The following is a 20,028-nucleotide window of genomic DNA, read 5'->3' on the forward strand; positions in this document are numbered from 1 at the left end:
ATCAATATATTCAGTTTTTAGAAGCAAAGAAATGATTTCCCTAAGTTACATATGGCATTGTAGGATGCCAGAGGATAGTCTGAATTTTTGTGGAATTTGAGCTGTTACACCAAATGCCAATTAAGATGTATTTTTGCTCCACAAGTGCTGAACAGCCCTTGTTTATGAACATAAACACACCCTGTTCTTAAGTGCTAGCCCAGTGCTGACAAATGCTAATGTCCACTTAAGTATGAGTCTTCAAATTGATAGGAAAGGGACTCAGAATCATCTGAAATACTGTTTTTCAAAATAGTTTGCTCATTATCTTTTTTTACCTACCTTGACCTGTCTCAACATACACTCATTACTAGATTGTGATGAAATCTTTCATAAAAATTTCAGAACACTGAAATTCCCTTTCTGCAAGCTAGTCTATGGGGTCGCACAGAATCGGACGCGACTGAAGTGACTTAGCAGCAGCAGCGGTCTGACAGAAACTGACTAGTTTTCTTCCACTGGCTCATGTTACTAATGATTTCGTTTTCCACTAAAGTTCAAAATGGTTTAGAAATCTAAATAAAGTCTACAGATAAATACACAATGTGAAGTCTGAATGTGGAGTCACCACATAAAAAGTGTTTGTTCTTGAAAAGAAAAACATTCATCCAAGAAGAAACAGAAAAACTGAATTATCCTTAACAACTAAGGAAATGGAATATGTAATTTAAGAACTCCAGGTTAAGACAATTTTACTGGAGAATTTAATCAAACATTTAAAGAAGAATTAACACAATTTCTAAAACTAATTTTCCAAATCACTTCCAGAAAATAAATGAGGGAACATTTCCCAATATATTTTATGAAGTATTACCATGATACCAAAACTAGACAAAGACAATATAAGTAATGAAAAATATAAACCAATATCTGATATAACTTAAAATATAAAAGTCTTCAACAAAGTATCAGCAAATTCAATTCAGCAATACTAAAAAAGAATATAATAATCAAGTGGGATATATTCCAAAATGCAAAGTTGATTCAACAGCTGAAAATCAATCAATGTAATCTACCATAGTGTTAGTCACTCAGTTGTGTACAACTCTTTGCAACCCCATGGAGTGTAGCCTACCAGGCTCCTCTGTCCATGTAATTCTCCAGGCAAGAATACCGAAATGAGTACCCATTCCCTTCTACAGGGCATCTTCCCAACCCAGGGATCAAATCCAGGTATCCTGCATTACAGGTAGATTTCTTACCATCTGAGCCACTAGGGAAGCCCATGTAATCTACCATATGAACGACCTAAAGAAGAAAAATCCTATCAATTAACTCCCCAAATCAGACAAAATTCAATACCCATTCATGACAAAAGCTCTCAATAAACTAGTAAAGAACACTCTCAATTATAAAGAATATTAGTAAAAATCTAACAGCTAATAACATAACAAGTGATGAAAGACTGAATGCTTTCTCCCGGAGATCAGATGAAAGTGTAAAACATAAAACTTTTAGAAAAACACGTAAGAGGAAAAAAAAATTGGTGGCTAGGCAAAGAGTTCAATTTGACAAGACAAGATCTGTAAAAGATAAACTGTAAAACTGGACTCACTCAATTGAAATCTGCAAAAGATCTTGTTATGAGGATGTAAAGACAAGCCATAGACTAGCATCTTGCCTGGAGAATCCCCATGGACAGAGGAGCCGGGAGGACTATAGTCCATGGGGCCACAAAGAGTTGGATATGACTGAGCAACTAAGCACAGCACAGAAGACATGAACAGATATTTCAGTAAAGAGGTGATACACAGATGACAAAAAAGTAAATGAGAAGATGTTCAGCACCATTACATCACTGAGATGCAAAATAAAACCACAAAATAAAACTACATACCCATGGAATGACTAAAATAAAACTATAACAACACTGATGCTGGTAAGGATATGGAAAAACTAGGCCCTTCACACACTGCTGGTAAGAATGTAAAATGATACAGCCACGCTGGAAAACATTTTGGCATGTAACTACCACGCAACTCAGCCATCACACACTCTGGCAATTTATCTCAGAGAGATGAACACTTCAGTGCACACAAACCTGTACAAGAGTGTTCATAATGGTTGTATTTCTAATAGCCAAAAACTGGAAACAACCCAGGATTCTTTTAGCAGATGGATGGTTAAACAAACTGCAGTACTTTCATACCACAGGATATTGTTGTTGTTTAGTCCCTAAGTTGTGTCCGACTCTTTTGAGACTCCATGGACTGCAGCCCACCAAGCTCCTCTGTCCACAGGGTTTCCCAGGCAAGAATACTGGAGTGAGTTGCCATATGCTTCTCCAGGGGATCTCCCTAACCCAGGGGTCAAACCTGTGTCTCCGCACTGGCAGACAAATTCTTTACCACTGAGCCACCAGGGAAGCCCACCACAGGATACTACTCAGGAATAAAAACAATGAAGTACTGATAAATGCAACAACTTGGATAGATTTTGAAGGAGTTAAAAGTAAAAAAAACATAAAGCCAAATCCAAAAGGTCATGTGTTGTATGATTCCATTTATATGACAGTCTTGAAATGATGTAATTATAGAAATGGAGAATAAATTGAGGAGGTGGGGAGATGGGGTGGGTGTGGCACCAGAAGAAAGGACACCAGAAGAATACTTATTGTGAAGAACTGCTCTGCATCTTGACTGTATCAATACCAATATCCTGCGTATGAAACTGCGCTATAGCTTCACAGGCTGTTAACACTGGAGGTCACTGGGGGAAAGCTACACAGGATTTCTCTGTATTGTGTCTTAGAACTGCATGGAAGACTACAATTATCTCAAAATTAAGGTTCTAATTTAAAATAAGCGTTGCTGCATATATATTTATACTCCTCCAAAACTTTCATTGGTGTGTTTCCACTGAAAAATATTTCATTCATTTCAAATTGTTTACTTCTACATCACAGGAACAAAATTCTCAACATTAGAGGTACTAAAAGGTAAATGGACTTCCTTAAGTCCATTAAAGTCTTTCTATTAAACAATTTAAGTAGAGTGTATTTAATGGGGCTACTTCACTGCTCCTGAGATATAAGTTGGTGACCTACAAGGCAATATTCAAACTGAATTCCATAACATACATAACTTTACACAGGACACAAAGCCAAAAATTTGTTTTATGATTACTTGTGGATTGGTCTACACAATATAAAAATATTAGCCTTTCAAAATCACTTCCCAGAAAACACTAAGTTTGAGCCTACATTTAAATGCACTGACTTACAGTTGACTACAACATTGAACAAATGTTTCTTTTTTTTTTTTTAATGCCCCCCTGCAGCATGTGGGATCTTAATTCTTCAACCAGGGATACAACCCACAGCACCCCCTGCATTGGAAGCAGGGAATGTTAACCACTGTACTGCCAGAGAATCCGAACAAATGCTTAATTCTATTATACATGTTTATCTTAACTGTAATAAGTACGTAATAATACAATAACAGTTAATTTTTTAAATACATACATTACCTGCACACAGAACACTGGCGCTGGGGTTGAAGAGCAGTGAACATAACAATCATAGAATAGTTTCGAGGTGGTGCCTTTATAAATTTTCGGAATTTGTCACCATTCATTCGGAAGACTGAGCGCCTGGAACTCCATTCCATCAGCTGTTCTACTTTCTCGGCTAAAAGATTCTGCAGTAAACATAAGGATTTAAATTTACACAGGGTTCAAATCCTTCGGTTTGTACTTTATATATTAAAAAAAAATTACATGGGGCTATATGTTACCAAAAATTTGTTTTGGTGAACACATACATTGTTAGCTGACCACGTATGCATAAAATGCTTCATTTATTCTTCCTAATGACTGGAAAAGTTATTAAAAAGGCATCAAGATAAAACAGACTTTCACTTCCAGAAAAAGGAAATGATGTGCTTTTCCCTAGTGAGTGCGAAGTCACTCGAGTTGTGTCTGACTCTATGCAACCCCGTGGACTATAGCTTGCCTGTCTCCTCTGTCCATGGGATTCTCCAGGCAAGAATACTGGAGTGAGTTGCCATTTCCTTCTCCAGGGGAGCTTCCTGACCCAGAGATCAAGCCCACATCTCTTATGGCTGCTGCACTGGCAGATGGGTTCTTTATCACCAGTGCCACCTGCGATGCCAGGGTGCTTTTCCCTAATCCTCCACTAAACACAGCTAAAAACCCTGGTCACTGTATAAAAATACAACCCTAAGAAGGCTCTGAGAAGTAGACAGAAGAGGAAGGATGGCAGGGGAATCCCAAAAGGCAGAGTGCCAAAGCAGTGAGTGCCCTAAGTTTTGTTTCAGCCTCGTCCATCCCAGACTGGTAGCTAGAGGCGTTGGCAGTCCAACACCACCAATGGACACAAACACACACAAAAAGCCCCAAGAGAAGCCCGCTCTCTTTACCCAAGGGACAAAGAGGGACAACCGAGTAAGCCAAGAAGTAACTGCTCTAGTCTAGCCAAATATCACAGAAGAAACACTGCCCTTATTCTGCCTCCCTCACTATGAAGGGCGGAATGAATGAGATGCCTCAACCCAAGTAGAGTCAAATCCCCGCTAAGCTTTAACATGCAGCAGTATGGAGGGAGCTCGTGAAGATCAGGCTGAGTGAAAGACAATGTACAAAACAGCACTGCTGCGTGATTCTGTTAATATTTATAGTAAGGTCAAAAAGGGGAAAAACCCTACTGTGCTAGAAGTCAGGACAGTGGCCGAGTACAGCAGGCACCGCAGTGGTGGAAGGCATGGTGAGGTGAGGCGGTTCCATGGAGCTGGGGAACCAGGAAGCTTCTCTTCCAGGATGCGGGTGGGAGTGAAGTAACTCTCTAGCCTCTGTATAGGATGCTCTTAATCTTTACATTGCCCATTTTACCTGAAAAAGTCTGAGAAGTTAAAAAAAAAAGCATGGGGTTGTATTCCTACAAGAAATGTTAGCCTTGGAAAACCAAGAAAGCATGAATGGGCAGGGAAGAAAGGCTTCAATTATGCCATTTAAGAAAGACTAAGGACTTAGGGAGAGATATTATCTTAATGGATGAGATGTATGATACCTAGGGGACTTCCCATCACTGCCGACAGTAACTGCAGCCATGAAATTAGAAGATGATTGCTTCCTGGAAGGAAAGCTATGCAACCTAGACAGACTATTAACAAGCAAAGACATCACTATGCCAACAAAGGCCTATACAGTCAAGGCTATGGTCTTTCCAGTAGTCATGCGTGGATGTGAGAGCACCAAAGAATTGATGCTTTTCAACTGCAGTGCTGGAGAAGAGACTTGAGAGTCCCTTGGACAGCAAGGAGATCAAACCAATCAATCCTACAAGAAATCAACTCTGAATTGGAAGGACTGGTGCTGAGGCTGAAGCTCCAGTACTTTGGCTACCTGATGTGAAGAGCCAACTCACTGGAAAAGACCATGATTCTGGGAAAGACTGAAGGCGGCAGAAGAGGGCAACAGAGGATGAGATGGTCGGATGGTATCACCAATTCAATGGACATGAACTTGGGCAAACTCCGAGAAATGAAGAGGGACAGGGAGGTCTGGCGTGCTGCAGTCCATGGGGTTGCAAAGAGTCAGACGTGACTTGGTGACTGAACAACAACAACAGTGACAGCTAGATGCCTTCTGACTCAGCTGTACAGGATCTGCCTGTCAACGCAAGAGACGTGGGTTCAATCTCTGGTCCGAGAAGATTCCCTGGAGAAGGAAATGGCAACCACTCCAGTATTCTTGCCTGGGAAATCCCATGGAGAGAGGAAACTGGTGGGCTACCGTCCATGGGGTTGCAAAAGAACAGGCACAACTTACTGACTAAACAACATGATTATCAAGAGTCATACCTGAGCCCACCAAGCCACAGTCCAAGAGTACTGTATGCAGAGAAAAGGGATGTTCTGGTCCCTCAATAGGAAAACTTGGACAAGACACTTCTCCTCTCAGAACCTAGGGACTTATCTGTTAACATCTGACCTTCCAATAAATGAGCTTCCCAGGTGGTGCCAGTGGTAAAGAACCTGCCTGCCAATGCAGGAAACCCAAGAGACCCAGGTTTGATCCCTAGGTGGGGAAGATCCCCTGGAGGAGGACATGAAAACCCACTCCAGTACTCTTGCCTGGAGAGTCCCATGGACAGAGGAGCCTGGCAGGCCACAGTCCATGGGGTCATAAAGAAACAGACATGACTGAAGCGACTTAGCATGCACACAGCATTCCAATTACCAAGATGATTTATTGAGAGGTGATAGACAAAAAATGATTGTGAATTATAAACTACTATAAAACATAAGGTGATATTAGTAGAAGTATTGTTTTTACTATTGTGAAATAATGAAGGGTGATCACTATCATCCTATATAATCTATAATGCCTCTCCTGTCAAATTTCCCACCTCTTCTGAAATACATTAAAACAACACACAAGTGAGAATCACAGTTTTAATTCTGGCTATTACCAGAGAACTGTATATATTCAGATTAAATATTAAATGACAAAAAATGAGAAATTTTAAAAATAAAATCTATCTTTCTCTAATTACTGTCTCAGAATATTAAGTGCTTCATATATGCTAAGCACCATACTGTGGACATCACATATGCCACCTTACTAAACCCACATAGCAGTCAGGCAGCAGACACATAATACACTTACTCCACAGATGAGAAACTGATAAAGAACTGCAGCTCTCATCACTGCTCTACCCTGAAAGGTTCTACTTGCAACCAACTCTAAAAAATACGCCAGTTACCTTAAACCAACAACAACACCTCTAGTGAGTGCTCAGTTTTATTCATATGACAAGCTTCAAATCCCCCATTATTAGAGGAAAAGGTAATGCTGACCTATTATTGTTTGAGATAAAACACATTAGCATGGTAAGTGATAGAGAGTTATTTGGGTTTGTTTTTTTTTTTAAAGACAAGTCAATAAAAAAAGATAAGTCAATAATTTGTATACATGGAGAAATAATTTTTATCATGTGAAGATATTCAACTACATTAACAAATTAAGTCTGGAAACAAAACAAAAGTTAAGACTGTAAAACACAGAAGACATCACCTTAAAAATCTGTAGTATTAACAAAACCAGCAAACACTTACTGGGTGCTTACTATGGACTAGGCACTGTACAAAATGCTTTCATTAGGGAATAAACTCATCAATCCTCATAACAGTCCTACGGGGGTTATCCCTGTTGTTTCAAGTTCAGAGACAAGTAAACTGAGGCACTGAGACTTAAGTAACCTCTACGAGATTATACAGCTAGAAAATGGGAGAACTGGGACTCCAAGTCTTAATCCAAAGTACATACTCTAAACTTCTGTACATATAGAAATAGCTCATGTAGCTCAATAATATATATATATATAAAAAGACCCAATCAGAAAATGGGTGGAGATCTACACAGACATTTCTCCAAAGAGGACATACCGATGGCCAAGAGATGCATGAAAAGATGCTCAATGTCAGTGATCATTAGAGAAACGCAAAACTACACTGAGGTATCAACTCACACCCATCAGAACAGCCATCATCAAAAAACTCTACAAAGAATAAATGCTGGAGAGGGTGTGGAGAAAAAGGAATCCTCCTACACTGTCGGTGGGAATGTAAACTGGCGCCGTCAGTATGAACAGTACGTAAATTCCTTTAAAAAGTAAGAACAGAGCTACCACATGATCCAGCAATCCCACTTCTGGGCACATATCCAAAGAAAACCACAATTCAGAAAGATACATGCAGGGACTTCCCTGGCAGTCCAGTGGTTACAACTCCACCTTTCAGTGCATGGCGGGCACAGACTCCACTCCTGGTCAGAGAGCTAAGATCCCACATGCTTTGTGGTCAAAAAACCAAAACATAAAAACAGAAGCAATACTCTAACAAATTCAAGGAGAGACTCAAAAAATTAAAAAAAAAATAATAAAGATACATGTAGGCCCAATCAATATTCACTGCAGCACTATAATAGCCAAAACATGGAAACAATCTCAATGTCTGTGGACAGAGGAAAGGATAAAGAGGATATGATACATGTGTGTGCGCGTGTGTGCGTGCTTAGTCTCTCAGTCGTGTCTGACTCTTTGCAACCCCGTGAACTGTACCCACTAGGCTCCTCTGTCCATGGGAATTCTCCAGGCAAGAATACTGGAGTGGGTTGCCATGCCCTCTCCAAACCAGGGATTGAACTCAGGTCTCCCGCCACTGAAATAATGCCATTTGCAGTGACACAGATGTCATACTGAGTAAGTCAGACAGAGAAAGGCAACTATCATATGATATCACTTACATGTGGAATCTTAAAAAAAAAAAAAAAAGATACAAATGAACTCACAAAACAGAAACAGAGACACAGGTATAGAAAACAAACTTATGCTGTACCACAGAGGAAAACAGGAGGATAAATTGCAAGACTGGGATTGACATAAACACACTTCTATATATAAAAGAGATAACTAATAAGGCCTCCTGTACAGGACAGGGAACTCTACTCTATACTCTGTAATGACCTATATGGGAATATAATCTAAAAAAGAGTGGATATATGGATATGTATTAATATAGCTGACTCACTCTGCTGTACAGCAGAAACTAATACAACATCGTAAATCAACCACACTCCAAAAACAATTTTTAAAAAACCTTTACACACATGGCAGAATCTTAAAGGTTTTAGAGATTACAGAAAAGCCCATGCAACCAGAAGCCTAATATTCAAAAAGCACATATTGAATTCAAAACAAAATTGCTAAGTAGGAGAGTCTATGAACTGAAGAGGGGATAACACTACTACCAAAGAAAGAGAGGCCTCTTCGCATCTTCATCTAGTAAACTTTGCACAGAAAAAGAAATGGTTTAGAAAGGTAGGCTTCTGGGGCACCATGGTTGACTGAAACTTTCAAGAGCATGTGTTATAAAGAAGGCTAAGCTAATTCCCAGAGGAAAATGTTGCAGGGTGACAGAGCAGAAATATTCAGTAAGGAAAAGAAGTCTGAGTAATGTGAATTCCAGCTTTTAAAATCTGAGAAAGATCACAGAAATTAATCTACCATTACATTTCTCTGGGACAGGACTATGACCTTACTGAAGGAGAAGGTTAGGTACATCTGTTCCTTCAAAGCATCTCCCTTTTTAGGGACATTTGTACTCTCTTTGTTAGCTTTTTTTCTTCATGATATAGTTTCTTTTCTCCAGGACTACTCTGAAGACTTCACCACCATCTCTGATTGTATGTCCCTTTGGGTCTCTGATGCTCATGAATCTTAACTCCATATTCCCACTGGAGGATGAAACCTAAAGCAAAATCAGGCCCAAGGGAATTCTGTGTGGTGAAGGGAGCATAAAAACATCCCTAACATGGACTATAGCACAACCTTTAAAAATTGAGAAGGCACCATATGTTCATTTTGTTTTTTTTTTTTTTAAACTTTACATAATTGTATTAGTTTTGCCAAATAACAAAATGAATCCGCCACAGGTATACATGTGTTCCCCATCCTAAACCCTCCTCCCTCCTCCCTCCCCATACCATCCCTCTGGGTCGTCCCAGTGCACTAGCCCCAAGCATCCAGTATCGTGTATCGAACCTGGACTGGCAACTCGTTTCTTACATGATATTTTACATGTTTCAATGTCATTCTCCCAAATCTTCCCACCCTCTCCCTCTCCCACAGAGTCCATAAGACTGTTCTATACATCAGTGTCTCTTTTGCTGTCTCGTACACCGGGTTATTGTTACCATCTTTCTAAATTCCATATATATGCGTTAGTATACTGTATTTATGTTTTTCCTTCTGGCTTACTTCACTCTGTATAATAGGCTCCAGTTTCATCCACCTCATTAGAACTGATTCAAATGTATTCTTTTTAATGGCTGAGTAATACTCCATTGTGTACATGCACCACTGCTTTCTTATCCATTCATCTGCTGATGGACAACTAGGTTGCTTCCATGTACTGGCTATTATAAACAGTGCTGCGATGAACACTGGGGTACACGTGTCTCTTTCCCTTCTGGTTTCCTCAGTGTGTATGCCCAGCAGTGGGATTGCTGGATCATAAGGCAGTTCTATTTCCAGTTTTTTAAGGAATCTCCACACTGTTCTCCATAGTGGCTGTACTAGTTTGCATTCCCACCAACAGTGTAAGAGGGTTCCCTTTTCTCCACACCCTCTCCAGCATTTATTGCTTGTAGACTTTTGGATCGCAGCCATTCTGACTGGTGTGAAATGGTACCTCATAGTGGTTTTGATTTGCATTTCTCTGATAATGAGTGATGTTGAGCATCTTTTCATGTGTTTGTTAGCCATCTGTATGTCTTTGGAGAAATGTCTATTTAGTTCTTTGGCCCATTTTTTGATTGGGTCGTTTATTTTTCTGGAGTTGAGCTGTAGGAGTTGCTTGTATATTTTTGAGATTAGTTGTTTGTCGGTTGCTTCATTTGCTATTATTTTCTCCCATTCTGAAGGCTGTCTTTTCACCTTGCTAATAGTTTCCTTTGATGTGCAGAAGCTTTTAAGGTTAAGCTTTTAGGTCCCATTTGTTTATTTTTGCTTTTATTTCCAATATTCTGGGAGGTGGGTCATAGAGGATCCTGCTGTGATGTATGTCAGAGAGTGTTTTGCCTATGTTCTCCTCTAGGAGTTTTATAGTTTCTGGTCTTACGTTTAGATCTTTAATCCATTTTGAGTTTATTTTTGTGTATGGTGTTAGAAAGTGTTCTAGTTTCATTCTTTTACAAGTGGTTGACCAGATTTCCCAGCACCACTTGTTAAAGAGATTGTCTTTAATCCATTGTATATTCTTGCCTCCTTTGTCAAAGATAAGGGACCACATTAACAAATTGAAAAATAAAAACCATATGATTATCTCAATAGATGCAGAGAAAGCCTTTGACAAAATTCAACATCCATTTATGATAAAAACTCTCCAGAAAGCAGGAATAGAAGGAACATACCTCAACATAATAAAAGCTATATATGACAAACCCACAGCAAACATTATCCTCAATGGTGAAAAATTGAAAGCATTTCCTCTAAAGTCAGGAACAAGACAAGGGTGCCCACTTTCACCATTACTATTCAACATAGTTTTGGAAGTTTTGGCCACAGCAATCAGAGCAGAAAAAGAAATAAAAGGAATCCAAATTGGAAAAGAAGAAGTAAAACTCTCACTATTTGCAGATGACATGATCCTCTACATAGAAAACCCTAAAGATTCCACCAGAAAATTACTAGAAATAATCAATGACTATAGTAAAGCTGCAGGATATAAAATCAACACACAGAAATCCCTTGCATTCCTATACACTAATAATGAGAAAACAGAAAGAGAAATTAAGGAAACAATTCCATTCACCATTGCAACGGAAAGCATAAAATACTTAGGAATATATCTACCTAAAGAAACTAGACCTATATATAGAAAACTATAAAACACTGGTGAAAGAAATCAAAGAGGACACTAATAGATGGAGAAATATACCATGTTCATGGATTGGAAGAATCAATATAGTGAAAATGAGTATACTACCCAAAGCAATTTATAGAATCAACGCAATCCCTATCAAGCTACCAACAGTATTCTTCACAGAGCTAGAACAAATAATTTCACAATTTGTATGGAAATACAAAAAACCTCGAATAGCCAAAGCGATCCATATGTTCATTTTAAAAACAGGAAAAGAATTTGATGGCTCAAGTTTAAATGATTCTGTGTTTACATGCAATGTGACTTGACCAAATTGTTTCTCTGAATCTCAGTTTCTCCATCTATAAAATAATATCACAATGATATCGATAAAATTATGAGTTACTGTATGGAAAACTCCTAGCACAGCATCCTTCAAAGTACTGGCACTCAAATTGTGTCCCCTTCTCCTCGGGTTAATTTCTATCAGCAATACTGATTTGGTTGCTGAAGGAATACCTACCATGGGAATTTTTTTTTATCTTATTAATATCTTCAAGTGGCACATTGGTAAAGAATCCACCTGTCAATGTAGCAGATGCAAGAGACATGGGTTTGATCCCTGGGTTGGGAAGATCCCCTGGAGAAGGAAATGGCAACCCACTCCGGTATTCTTGCCTGGGAACTTCCATGGACAGAGGAGCCTGGGGGGCTACAGTCCATATAGGGTTGCAAAGTCACGACTGAGTGCATACAGCACAGCACAGAGTTAACAAATGTTTTCTGAGTACTCACTACATAGCAAACATTGTGCTAAAGTCTATAAACATGCACTGTGGATTACCAATTATATGACAAGCACTATGCTTAATTTACAGAGAATGAAAGATAAGCACAACAGAATCTACTCTTTAGGCTTTATAGCAAATAAGCTCTAGCGTTAAAAAATATACTTATATTGATGTACTATGGTTGTGGCTTTGCTGTTAAATAAATGGCTCAGTGCCAAGTCAGGAAAGGACAGCACAAAAGATCTTACTTCCATGAGCACTAAGTGATTGGTAGTGGCTAATTTAAAATCAGTACAATGCAAACTTTTGAAATCCAGACTGATACTATCAGTAAAGAGTACATGACCAGTTGGGTTTTGTCTGCTGCTAGCAAAAGCTGGGAAATAGACATAAGTGCCATACATCTACCATTTCCAAAGGAAAAAGAACTCTAAAACTTAGACTCTTCAAGGAAAAAACCCTGTCCTTACCTGTTACCCTGTAAAACTCATGGGCTGGAAGGTCCCACATATTAACAAAATTAAGACACTCAGTCATATTAACAATAGGTGCCCAAACTGGCATAATTTATATATGCCAGTCCCCAACATATGACATTATGTAACTTCTCCTCAATTCATGTTTTATTTTTTAACCAATTCATAACAAAATACAAAGAAATGGTACCTTTCATTTAAACACTGTTCAATGAAATTTTTCATTCCAAAGTGAAGCTCAAACAGGAAAAATAAAATCTCAATAATTTAATACTTTTACATTCATACTTTTTTCTTTTTTTAGCATTTTCTCCCTAGGTAAATTTTAATGATGACCAGATGCACCAAACTAAAGATACGTATGTGGCCTCATGTCTTAAAAAACATACATCTGCCAGAAAGATGGCTGTTCACATGTCTTTGCCCCAGTCACCTACACAGTATTTACAACCATACAGCATTCGTTTAGGCACCCACTGTCTTCCAAATAGCCACGATATAACCTGCTTATAATAATTCACAGGACATAAATTTGGAATGAGAATAAGAAGTACATGCTGAAGGTATCTCTCGGTGACACAAAGAAACTTCATCACCTCTCTGTCCTGTGTTTTTTTTTTTTTTTTTTTTAGAATATAAAATATTTACACATTTCCTCTTTTCTAACAAGGAAAGAGAGTTTTCCTTTTCACAACTTGAATATCCAAAAGGTTCAATCAAAGCCAAATGATAGAGCAAATAAAAGCAGCCAAAAAGCAGCCAGATGCATATTTTAGCATTTGGGACAAAATCAGTTTCAATTTCTACAATTAATTGATCCCCAACTTCTTTTATTCGATTTTCTTAATATTACAGCATTCCTCTCAGATTTGAATAAAATGTAAGCGGTAATGGATGTCCCCAGAAGCCAAATTTTCACACTTTATACCACCCCGTGTATATTACATCTAGTCACTAAAGATCACCAGCAGTCTTAAGGGCCCTCAGAAGACCACAATGAGCTAAACAATCAAGAGGACAGACAGATTTATCAAAAATAGAAAATGCACACAGTACACAATCCATAAAAAGTGCAAAGATTCAAAAAAGATCAGCCCTGGGATTTCTTTGGAAGGAATGATGCGAAAGCTGAAACTCCAGTACTTTGGCCACCTCGTGGGAAGAGCTGACTCATTGGAAAAGACTCTGACGCTGGGAGGGATTGGGGGCAAGAGGAGAAGGGGACGACAGAGGATGAGATGGCTGGATGGCATCACTGACTCGATGGACGTGAGTCTGAGTGAACTCCGGGAGTTGGTGATGGACAGGGAGGCCTGGCGTGCTGCGATTCATGGGGTCACAGAGTTGGACACGACTGAGCAACTGAACTGAACTGAACTGAATCCTGTTATCTTAAAATGTACATTACGAGGGTGGCCTTCCCCTGTAGCTCAGTCAGTAAACAGTGTGACTGCAATACAGGAGACCTGGGTTCAATCCCTGGGTTGGGAAGATACCCCTCAAAATGGAAATGGCAACCCACTCTGGTATTCTTGCCTGGAGAATCCCATGGGCAGAGAAGCCTGGCAGGCTACAGTCTATAGGGTCACTAGAGCAGGACATGACTGAGCAACTAAACTTTCTATTGTTAAGTTCTAATCCTGTTACCTTAAAATGTAAATTGTGGGAATGGGTCTGGTAAAATTTTTACAACTTTGAGACATCCTTTTGATTTACTGTGATAACTAATTAAAAAAGTATATAATTCCATTGCTAACACTAGCAACGCAGGCACTCTCCATCCCCCTTCTGATGTGTCAGAAGCTTTCTCTAACCCTTTTCATACTTTTAATAAAACTCTGCTACACAAAAGCTCTTCAGTGATCAAGACTGGTCCCTGGTCCTAAAGCTAAATCTTCTTCTTCAAAGATCAAGAATCCAACATCATTTACCGTAAGCTATCAATACTGAGAGTTCTCTTATGTATTTGATATCAAATGCTTTAGAATTAAATAAATAAATACTGGAGAACCCCAGAACAATTGCATCTCAGCGTAGAGCCTAAAGAGAACCTGGGTAAATACAGAAAAGGGAATTGGCTACCTATGGCCAATACCACAGCAGCTACACGCTTACATGGGGGAGAGAGTCTACATAAGTTGTTAAGTCCAATATGTCAAAAATAATATCTAATTAAATTCAGATCTGAATGAGAAATGTATAAATAGTTATTTAGGAAAAAAATTTTTCAAATGTTCCTGCCTTTTTATTTTTTAGCACGGAGAAAACTTCAAACAATGGTTCAAGTGAATTAACACTGAGTTAAGTAAACTCTTCTTAAAGAATCAGTAAAAATGTATACCTGTGGCGGATTCATTTTGATATTTGGCAAAACTAATACAATTATGTAAAGTTTAAAAATAAAATAATTTTAAAAATATATATATATTTCCAGTAACAGTCTTTTAAGCAATAGCTTTAACCTGAACTCTTCCCAGAAAATTTGCCTGGGAAAAGATACACTGTTCCATGGTTTTGTATCACTTGAAGCCTCCTGAGCATGGCAAGCTTCTGACTGGTCCTGATGCTTGCTCTATACACACTGTTCATCTACCTAGAGGATAATCTGTAAAATTTTAAAGAGGTAATCTGGGAACTGATCATTTATTAACTAATTTATCAACTGATATAAATTTATGCCTATGATATAAAATTATGCCTATTTAAAAATGCAATTTTTAAAACAAGGGTTTCTAAAATTCAGTTTAATCATAGATTCTTTGCTCTATTTGCTCGCTACTTCAAAAGTAGAAAGAGCACTATAAAAGAAGCAACCTGCCTGCTGAACTTGCATATTTACAGTATATATAATTGACAAAGCTAGTGGAGGTGATGGAATTCCAGTCAAGCTATTTCAAATCCTAAAAGATGATGCTGTGAAAGTACTGCACTCAGTAAGCCAGCAACTTTGGAAAACTCAGCAGTGGCCACAGGACTGGAAAAGATCAGTTTTCACTACAATCCCAAAGAAAGGCAATGTCAAAGAATGTTGAAACTACAACAGAACTGTACTCATCTCACATGCTAGCAAAGAAATGCTCAAAATTCTCCAAGCCAGGCTTCAACAGTACGTGAACCGTGAACTTCCAGATGTTCCAGCTGGATTTAGAAAAGGCACAGGAACCAGAGATCAAATAGCCAACACCCATCCACTGGATCATAAAAAAATGCAAGAGAATTCCAGAAAAATATCTACTTTTGTTTCACTGACTACCCCAAGCCTTTTACTGTGTGGCTCACAACAAACTGTGAAAAATTCTTAAAGAGGTGGGAATACCAGATCACGATACCTGCCTCTTGAGAAATCTGTATGCAGATCAAGAAGCAACATTTAGAACAGGACATGGAACAATGAACTGGTTCCAAACTGGGAAAGGAGTACATCAAGGTTGTAAATTGTCACCCTGTTTATTTAACTTATATGCAGAGTACATCAATGTAAAATGCAGGGCTGGATAAAGCACAAGCTGGAAGTAAGATTGCTGGGAGAAATATCAATAATATCAGATATGCAAATACCACCCTTATGGCAGAAAGCAAAGAGGAACTAAAGAGCCTCTTAATGAAAGTGAAGGAGGAGAGTGAAAACACTGGCTTAAAACTCAACATTCAAAAAACTAAGATCATGGCCTCTGGTCCCATCACTTCATGGCAGATAGATGGGTAAACAATGGAAACAGTGACATACTTTATTTTGGGGGGCTCCAAAATCATTGCAGATGGTGACTGTAACCATGAAATTGAATGACGCTTGCTCCTTGGAAGAAAAGCTATGACTTACCTAGACAGCATATTAAAAAGCAGAGACATTACTTTGCTGAAAAAGGTCTGTCTAGTTAAGGCTATGGTTTTTCCAGTAGTCATGTATGGATATGAGAGTTGGACCATAAAGAAAGCTGAGCGCCAAGAAACTGATGCTTTTGAATTGTAGTGCTGGAGAAGGCTCTTGAGAGTCCTTGGACTGCAAGGAGATCAAACCAGTCAATCCTAAAGGAAAGCAGTCCTGAATATTCAAAGGAAGGACTGATTCTGAAACTAAAACTCCAAAACTTTGGCCACCTGATGAGAAGAATTGACTCATTGAAAAATAAATACCCTGATGCTGAGAAAGATTGAAGGCAGGAGGAGAAGGGGATGACAGAGGATGAGATGGTTGGATGGCATCACTGACTCAACGGGAGTCTGATGAGCAAGCTCTGGGAGCAAGTGATGGGACAGGGAAGCCTGACATGCTGTAGTCCATGGGGTCGCAAAGAGTTGCACATGACTGGGCAACTGAACTGAACTGATAATTGACAAAATCATAAGAACTTAATTACTGTGGTAAAATTTACAATTAACAGTTTAAGAATTTAATATCAATTTTAATTATTTTAGGATATCCTAATTCACAAAAATAAAAAGTGCATTTACATTAACAGATGAATATAAATTCTACAATGAAAAATATCAAAATATTTTGTCCCATGAGAAAATTAACTATCCCAAGGCAGTAATAAATTTTAAAATACTTAATGTTAAATGCCGTTACACCTTAATTTTATCAGAGAAAACAGCAGAAACTATCACTAGGTGTTTTGAAATATTTTTAAATTGATAGTAGTAGTATTAATAGTAACAACACTATATTTGTGAATGTATGGAATTATATACACTCAGGTATCCCAGAAATATTCCCCACCTGCAAAAGTTAAGGCCCACACAAAACCACTGATATAAAACACATCACACTGATAACAATCTATCTACTAGTAGTTAATCATATCTACTTTAATGTCCCTTAAATATAACTCCGAAGGAAAAATCTGAACACAGTTAGGTGATTAACATCAAAAAAAGTTAAAAAGGCAGGAAATAAAGAGCATATTTAAACAATAAAATACTAGGGACTAGAATAATTACATATGTGGTCTCTAGTGAAAAAATGTTATAACATTAAGTAGAAAGAAGGTAAAGTTCACACTACAACTAAATGACTATCTACAGATAAACCACAAAGTCATGTAAACAGTGGAAAGCTGTCTTTTTTGGCATTGTTTATTTCTTACTGCAAAGTAAAAACAGCCTTTTTGGGTTTTTGGAGAATGCGTCCTTAAATTCATGTGGGTTGTCTTTGTGACTGTTTTTCACTGTAAAATTGATTAACTACAATACTCTCCTGTCAGGAGCCAACATCATTAAAATAGGGATTATGATGTTTTCACTTGAGGGATCAAAATATGAAGTCATTTTAATAAGGAACAATCATGATACGGCCTAGGATGAGCATCTGATATCAATTCCACCATTGCCTTCATTTCTGATACCTTCTTTCCTGAACTCCATATCCTTCTGTTGGACATCTATTCTTGTATAAATAAATATCCCCTTTTAAAATAGGTACCAGATACAAAGGTAAGAAATGTATGAGCAAAGAAGAGACTATAAACAACCATCTGGCCTTACTCCCTTGAGAGCAGGATCCAGGCAGGATCACCATTACCAGTACTACTGAGTATAGCAGATATCCTATTATAATACATTATATCATAAAGTTATCTGCACTGCTCTACGAGTGGTTGTATATAAGTCTTCTCTATTAATAGCAATATACTATGTGCTACAACTGAAGAAAACCTTTACTAAAAGAATATGAAAAAATAAAAACTTTATTCATAAATTGCAAACTTAGATGGGTTTTTCAGCAGGATTATTCTTGAGTCACACAAGCTAATCAGTAAAATCTGTGATAGTGAAATTATTAAAAGCAAGAAAAACTTATCAGAATCCAAAGAAAGTGAGTTGAGAGGGAAGCAAAATTTTCAATGTGCTTTAAAGCTTTCCAGTATCTTTTTCATTAACCTACCAGAAAATATGGTCTACCAAATTACTTCCAAATAGCAGCAGCAAGTTGTTGGATAGAACAGACGATCTGGTTTGGTTATTTCATATAAAAGGTATACTATCAAGAATTATCACAAAGTAGCCATTGAACAATCATCGACAGGAAGACAGTGGAACCTCCCCCACAAAAGAAAGACACCCCACATCCAAGAACAAAGGAGAAGCCACAACCAAACAGTACGAGGGGCACAATTATAATAAAATCGAATTCGATACCCACCGAGTGAGCAACTCACAAACTGGAGAATAACAAAGAAGTTTTTACACTGTTGTGAAGGTTCTAGGCCCCAAGATCAGGCTCCACAGCCTGGGAATACGGCCAAGGGACTGGGAATCCTATGGAATCTGACTTTGAAGGTGAGCAGGATTGATTACAAAGCTTCCATAGGATGGGAAAGAGCAGAGAATCTTGGAGGACACAAACAAAATCCTGTGCACACCAGGACCCAGGGGAAAGGAGCAGCGACCCCACAGGAGACTGAGGCAGAACTACCTGTGAGTGTTTGAGGGTCTCCTACAAAAGCGCGGGTTGGCAGTGGTCTGCCACAGAGTGAGGGGCACTAGTAGCAGCCATCCTGGGAGATGCATCCTGGCTTACGTCCTCTTGGATGTCACCTACAGCCCTACTATAGAAGCCTACAGACTTTAGGACTAGGTTGCCTCAAGCCAAACAACAAACAGAGAGGGAGCTCCCATCAGGAAGCTTCCACAAGCCTCTTATCTTCAACTACCAGAAGGCAGTCAGAAAGAATAAGAACTACAATCCCATCAGCCTCCAAAATTAATACCACAATCACAGAAAGATACCCAAAATGGAAAGAAACAGAGTTATGTCCCAGATGAAAGAACAACAGAGTTCAGTAACAGTATCAGACCAGTTGCTCTGTCCTGTCTGAATCTTTGCAACCCCACGGAATACAGCAACCAGGCTTCCCTGTACATCACCAACCTCTGGAACTTTTCTCAAACTCATGTCCAGCCAGTCGACAATGCAATCCAACCACCTCATCCTCCATCGTCCCCTTCTCCAACTGCCTTCAATCCTTCCCAGCATAAGGATCTTTTCCAATGAGTCAGTTTCTTCGCATCAGGTGGCCAAAGTATTGGAGTTTCAGCTTCAGCATCAGTCCTTCAAAGGATATTCATGACTGATTTCCTTCAGGATGGCTGGCTGGATCGCCTTGCGGTACAAAGGACTCTCAAGAGTCTCTCCAACACCACAGTTCAAAAGCATCAATTCATCAGCACTCAACTTTCCTTATGGTCCAACTCTCACATCCATACGTGACTACTGGAAAAATGACAGCTCTGACTAGATGGACCATTATCGGCAAAGTAATGTCTCTGATTTTTAATATGCTGTCTAGATAAGTCAGAGCTTTCCTTCCAAGAAGCAAGCATCATTCAATTTCATGG

At 38.7% G+C, this 20,028-nt stretch overlaps 1 protein-coding gene across 11 annotated transcripts in view; it reads right to left on the reverse strand.

Moving 5' to 3' along the window:
* Positions 1–20,028, reverse strand: part of TUSC3 (tumor suppressor candidate 3) — a 216,802-nt gene that overhangs the window by 125,283 nt on the left and 71,491 nt on the right. For all 11 annotated transcript variants that reach the window (XR_011564409.1, XR_011564408.1, XR_011564407.1 and 8 more), the window contains exon 2: positions 3,508–3,677. Coding sequence is in view for 8 of the 11 variants with exons in the window: in XM_070781304.1 (XP_070637405.1) it covers positions 3,508–3,677 (170 nt within the window). In the remaining 3 variants the exon portion in view is untranslated. The remainder of the gene's footprint in view (positions 1–3,507; positions 3,678–20,028) is intronic.

This window comes from Bos indicus, chromosome 27 (genome assembly GCF_029378745.1).
Source record: "Bos indicus isolate NIAB-ARS_2022 breed Sahiwal x Tharparkar chromosome 27, NIAB-ARS_B.indTharparkar_mat_pri_1.0, whole genome shotgun sequence".
Taxonomy (NCBI): Eukaryota; Metazoa; Chordata; class Mammalia; order Artiodactyla; family Bovidae; genus Bos; species Bos indicus.